This window comes from Macadamia integrifolia, chromosome 10 (assembly GCF_013358625.1).
Source record: "Macadamia integrifolia cultivar HAES 741 chromosome 10, SCU_Mint_v3, whole genome shotgun sequence".
NCBI lineage: Eukaryota > Viridiplantae > Streptophyta > Magnoliopsida > Proteales > Proteaceae > Macadamia > Macadamia integrifolia.
In genome coordinates this window covers 6,780,217-6,786,224 of record NC_056566.1, presented here as the reverse complement: position 1 = coordinate 6,786,224, position 6,008 = coordinate 6,780,217, and the positions used below count along the sequence as shown (strand labels likewise).

The 6,008-nt window shown below is 35.6% G+C and overlaps 1 protein-coding gene across 2 annotated transcripts in view; it reads right to left on the bottom strand.

The window, feature by feature from the left end:
• The window catches only part of LOC122091390 (uncharacterized WD repeat-containing protein C2A9.03-like), a 16,998-nt gene extending 11,659 nt beyond the window's left edge, over positions 1 to 5,339 (bottom strand). The window contains exons 1-5 of one of the 2 annotated variants that reach the window (XM_042661294.1): positions 5,173 to 5,339; positions 3,943 to 4,081; positions 3,581 to 3,748; positions 3,371 to 3,457; positions 74 to 208 (exon numbers count right to left, since the gene is read on the bottom strand). In XM_042661294.1, coding sequence (XP_042517228.1) covers positions 74 to 208; positions 3,371 to 3,457; positions 3,581 to 3,748; positions 3,943 to 4,074 — 522 coding nt within the window. In that variant the 5' untranslated portion in view covers positions 4,075 to 4,081; positions 5,173 to 5,339. Of the gene's footprint in view, positions 1 to 73; positions 209 to 3,370; positions 3,458 to 3,580; positions 3,749 to 3,942; positions 4,082 to 4,916; positions 5,017 to 5,172 lie in introns of those variants that run through there. The other variant, XM_042661295.1, reaches the window with a different exon arrangement.
• Between the last annotated feature and the right edge of the window lie 669 nt (positions 5,340 to 6,008).

Genomic DNA, 6,008 nt, shown 5'->3' with positions numbered 1-6,008 from the left:
AAAAAAAAAAAAAAAAAATCCCCTCTAGTTGTAAGTAGTGGTACACTAAAACATGCAAGCAAATGTCTCAAACCTCAGTCGGTGCCACATGTCCCGAAAAGTTAAGGACCTCCGATGAATTGCAAGATAGTGAGGACCAGTGAATAACTGAATAGTTTGACATCAGATATACATCATGTTTCGAAGTGGCCCAAACCAAATTCCTGAGCTGCAAATAAAAAGAGAAAGGTAGTGTTGATTAAGAAAAGGGGATCCCCCAAAAAATTGAGCGGGAAAATGGGAAATTTTACTCATCTGCAGTCTAGCTGACTTACAATCAGCCTGTAGTTTCCTTCACAGAGTTCACATTTGTACACTATATTCTAATGAAGCCTTAACTTAAGAAAACGGGAGAAAACAGGAAGTTCAGCTTATGTGAGACAAAGCAGAAAAAGGATAAATGCACAGTGCTCAAATATTCTCACATGCAACCCCCACAAAATCTATGATGTGCGCACACCTTACATGATCCTCTTGTAATCCAAAATCCAGATATGGGAAATGCTTTTGTAAATTTATAAATTATTATACTTGATAAGAATAATATATAAAATAAGTAACCAAGTTTCTTCTCGGAAAGTGGGAGGCAACCTCACATAGGCACTGTAACAAACATAGATTATGGAAGTTCTATGCACTTGAGCCCCCCGCCCCCTTTGTTCTTGTTTGAACCAATAAACTTGAGCCTGGCCTATTTGTATGTCAGACAATATGACCATGTAGTTGTAAAGGAAACAATCAACAAGAAATTTAGTATATAAAGGGGACATTAAGCAAGACCGGGTTGAGCTAGACTAAGGGCAATAAACCCACAGCAGGGTCCAAAAACTGGTCTAACTGCATCAACATAAATGTCCCACACAACACGTGTGGACATGAGAGAAACCTATAAGGGAAATGGTCCAAAAATCCAGAAATAAAATTTAAATCTGGAAACACATGGCACTCAAAAATGCAAAACATATTTTATCATGGAAAACAAAATTCTAATAACAGGTTCTGATAGATGGTAAGTTCTTCAGTAAACATCAAGAAACAGAAGAAATTAGACATAGCTAATTCATTTGAAATTAGAATAAAAGAATAAAGCATGGGATATATCAACCTAAATTGAAAAAGAAATATCAAAGAGCCATTGCTTTAGGATAGATTTTGATGCAGAATTGAGTCTGAACCGGGTTGACCCTTTGGGCAACCTCAACTGAGATGAACCAGATCCAATTGAAATTTTGGGACCAAAAGGATATTCTAGGTGTTACTTTATTTAGGAAATATTGAGTTGTTTTATTTGGGAAGATATGTAATCTTTTATTTTGGATAGTTGTTAGTCAATTAGGGAGTTACTAATTTGAGTTTTATTCTGTTTCTAATTTCATTAGTTAGAACTTAGAAAGTAATTAGGAGTTGCTAATTTAATTTTAGATTTTAATTAGGCAAGTTTTAATTTCAGTTTATTACATAAAAACATTTAACCCAAGTTATTAGACAGATTTTGAATGATGAATTGAATATTTGGTTGAAACCTTGGTGGTTTTAATTGGTCATGTGACATTCTTTCTCCCCCCCTTTTGTGTTTGCTCAGAACAGGAGAAGTCGAGCCAACCCCACGAAACCCCAATCCTTCTGTCGTCGATACACAAACAAACTCCCACCACCCCTTTCTTTCCATTTCCCTCAATTGAACCTCTTCTTTAAGGGTTCCGGCAGCAACCAGCAAAAGAAAAAGAAAAAAAAAAGAGAGAAGAAAGAGCAAGAGACAAAATCGAACCAAAAAAAAAAAAGAGGAATCGTACCTGGTTGTCGACTCCTTGCGACGTCATCGGCTCCCCGGAATTCCTCCCCCTTTCCTCTCGTTGGCTTTCCTTTGTTGCAGCGTTGCAGGCCAGCCCTTGTTTACTTCGACAGAGAAGAACCCCAGTGGGTTTTCCACTCCTATTTTGTCGATGCATAAAGAAATTCCACCCCTACAACTCCTTTTGTCTCTTTCTTTAATCAGTTTTTTTTTTTTTCCATACTACCCCTTCCTATTCTCTTTTATTTCTTTTTATTCGATTTCTTACTTGATTCCAAACATACCCCTTCCTTCTCAATCCCTTATATCTATTTTTTTTCAAGCTGAGATCTCATATTTACACTACTACCATTCCTTGCTAGTGAATTTAATGTTTGTGAATTGGAGGGTCCACAAGTGAGCCAATCATGGACTTCTTTGTGGTCAAATTCAAAGTGCAACTGCCAAATGGAAAATCTACTCATTTATTGATTGATGAGAGACAACACGACAATTTTGTTTTACGACAATGAAAAGTGAGAAAATCGCGGATCAAGTAATGACGGACATCAATGCAATGCCAGTTGTTGACCATCATGAGTTCGTTCTTCCCCATGAGTTTCCGAACTTGAATACACCTCCAAAGCTTCACATCATGGATTTTATTCACGATGTAGACAACGAGCGATTTACCCTCGTTCGTGAGTTTTTATTGTTATCATTCTTTAAAACTCATGGGCGAGTTTTTTTTAACATCGGGGGAGTTGATGCAGATTTGAGGTTGAACTGGGTTGACCCTTCAGGCAATCTCAACTGAGAAGAACCGGATCCGATTGAATTTTTGGGACCAGTAAGATATTTTAGGTTATTTTATTTAGGAAATATTGAGTTATTTTATTTGAGAAGATATGCAATCTTTTATTTTGGGTAGTTGTTAGTCAATTAGGGAGTTACCAATTTGAGTTTTACTCTATTTCTAATTTCATTAGTTAGAACTGAGGAAATAATTAGGAGTTGCTAATTTAATTTTATATTTTAATTAGGCAAATTTTAATTTCAGTTTATTATATAAAGGCATGTAACCCAAGTTATTAGATAGATTTTGCATGATGAATTGAATATTTAGTTGAAACCTTGGTGGTTTTAATTGATCGTGTGACCTTCTTCCTCCCCCCTTTTTTGTGATTCTTCTCTTCTCCCCTGCAACTCTGAGTTCTCTCAGGGATTTCTTCATTTTCTCTACCGGCCCTCCATCAGATTTGAGTACAAGTTTGAAGGGACCTGATATGATGATCAAGGGCAGTACCCTTCAACATAACTAATCACAAATTATGTAACTTTCTCACAATAAGGGAGCATGTCACGACAAAAGGAGTCTGGTAACTTGATATTGAAGGAAAAGCAAAAGATGCACTCATGCATGAACAAATGACTTTTATCATGTAAAGATCAAACCAAAAAATGGAAATTAAAAAAGCTTAATAAGTTTGAAGGTAGAACAAACAAATAAGCACCTGCGTACACTCAATTAAAATTGAGACACTTGAAGTAGCAACAAACCTGGAAATGCAGAATAGTAGGCTTCACCAGCCTTGTATTGTGATGGAATTCATAGTAGTTTCCACCCTTCTCCATAGGTTTGCATGCCTATAAAAGGCAATATTATTAATATTCCGTTATCCACCCCTTGAAAGAAGAGGAACCATTTGAAATAACAAAATGAACATCAATTCTTGTGCAAAAATAACTTTTCAAAGGATAGTAAGTAACCTTGTCTATAACTTCCCCAGATGAAGGGACATTCTCATAATTCTTGTACTGTTCCAACCTTGTTTGCCTGTATTTCTCTCTTGTTATATTCAATCTGTTCCATGGGATTCCCTGAATATCTGTTCCTCTCCTAGCTTGTGCAGAAGATATATCAATTGCCTTTGTAAGCTGTAAAATTCAAGTTATCAAGAAGTTGTAAAGGGGGAAGTAAAGGCCTAGTATTTCAAATTTTTTGGTGGAAAGAAGGGGTTAGCAACAAAGCCGTGGGGATGAAATGACAAAGCCAATAAAGTGGTCTCCTAAACAAATCGGTAGAACACCAAAAAGGAGTTAGGCTGCCAGGAAAAAGAAAGAATACAAACCATATCATAGTCATCTAGCTCTGCTTCTCCATCATCTCTGCCATAGTACTCTTCATCCATGTCATCCACAACATCAGCCATCTCTCCCTCATCATCCATGTAATCAAATTCTACCCTTCGATAATAGGACATGCTACGTCTGTACCAAAACAAGGAACTGATTAGGATAAATTCAAGTAAAAAGAACCACTTTTAAATAAGAAAAAATCCAAAAAAAAAAAAAAAATTCAAAAGTGCAGTAAGGAGAGAACCAAAAAAGAGGAGAAGAATAAAAGAAGGACAATGACAATCATAGTTGTCATGGCGCCTAGGCAAACCAAGGCGGCCGAGGGGGACAAAATTAAGGTGACACCAGCAAGGCACCAAGGCATGATAAAATCCTCAATGTAACAAGTTGCAACATCTTCTCTTCGGAAATTACTCTGGACCAAGTTCTCAATGCTAACCTTAGGAACTTAGTGGCTTAGACTAACGTTTGTTAATATATATCCAGTGACTAACAATAAACATATACACGCATTCCTAAAGCTGTTGAAACCATTCTGTGTCTACTATGTGAATTCACATAGTACACAGAGAGTTCAAATTTGGGATTAATTTTGTTTCCTTTTCATTCTCCATTTTTGCTAACCAAATATCATCGCTACCCTAATAACGGAAACTCAGAAACTAACAAACAGAACTGCTAACCCTAATCTAGTATCAACCAAGGTACACAACATAACTGCATGTACACTGAATTGAAAATAAATCCGGAAAAAAAAAGTGAATATAAATCAAACATCAGAAAATGTAGAAGATGCATAATAGGGTTTCTGCTAGGTTAATCAATCTTTTTATTCCACATAAACCTCCCAACTGACTAATGTTTCAATATAATACGTTGGAAAGTCACTCAGTTATCTTTTCAAGTCTGCCCCAACTCTGACCCAGGACGAAAAACAGATGATACAAATAATTTTACAGACAAATACCATTCCATTCCACCTCTCAAACCCAAAAGTTTGCATAAACCCTAGCTTCTCTAGAAGTCACAGAAACAGATTGCCGGCAACAAAACCTAAGTAAAAATAAACATCGTTTACGAAAAGAAAAAGAAAAATCTTAACACTATAATTAGAAAAACCTAAAACCTAAAAACAAAAAAACAAAAAAAAACAAACAAACAAACAAACAAACAATTACAGTATAGATTTCCTGAAGAAGAAACGAAAGGAAGAAAAATTCTACCTTCAAGACAAAGATCTCTGAAATCAAAATCAGAGTAAAATCTTCTCTGAAATCTCTCCTTTTGTTCTTCAATCTTCACTCTGTCTGTCTCTCTGGAGGGTTTGGCTAAGACAAAAAAAAAAAGAAACGGAAAAGACGTCTCCTTTATCGGAAGAAAATGATGGTTGGAAGAGCATATTTAAAATTAATTGGCAAAACTCATTATAGGCTCGAACTCATTCTAATTTTGGTCTGATCTGATTTTCATCCGTTAGATCGAGATAAACATTCAGTCTTTAGTTAATCAGATCCAACGGGTGAGGTTCCTGAAAGAGATACCATCCGAAGGGATCTCAGCGCCTCCATAAAGGCATGCATGGGTGTTGACACCCAAGGGCCAAGTCCCAACCGGGGTACTCAATTCGTTTTCGTTTAAACGGTACGGTCAGTTTGGTTGAGTAGACGAGAAATCGAAATCATTTGTTAAAACGGTTTTGATTTCCTAATATGGATTTGAGGTAGCAGAATCATAAATGGTTTGTTAATGATTCTTAAAGGGTTTTTCAGCTTTAAACCTTTAATTTCTAATTACATATTTGCATATCTGTTCAATGAGGAGGCAATTTATTATATTATTTAATCAAGATAAATATAATTTTATCAAAAAAAATTAAACTATTTATTAAATAATTGTATTTTTTTTAAATTAAAACCAAACCATTTATTAAAAGTTTTAGTTTAACTAATGAGTCCAAATTGATCCTTATCTTATCGGATTAGCTTCAGTTTGGATTATTACGAACTTCAAAGGAGACTGAAACTGAATGAAAGATCAAGATCAAACCAATATCATCTTG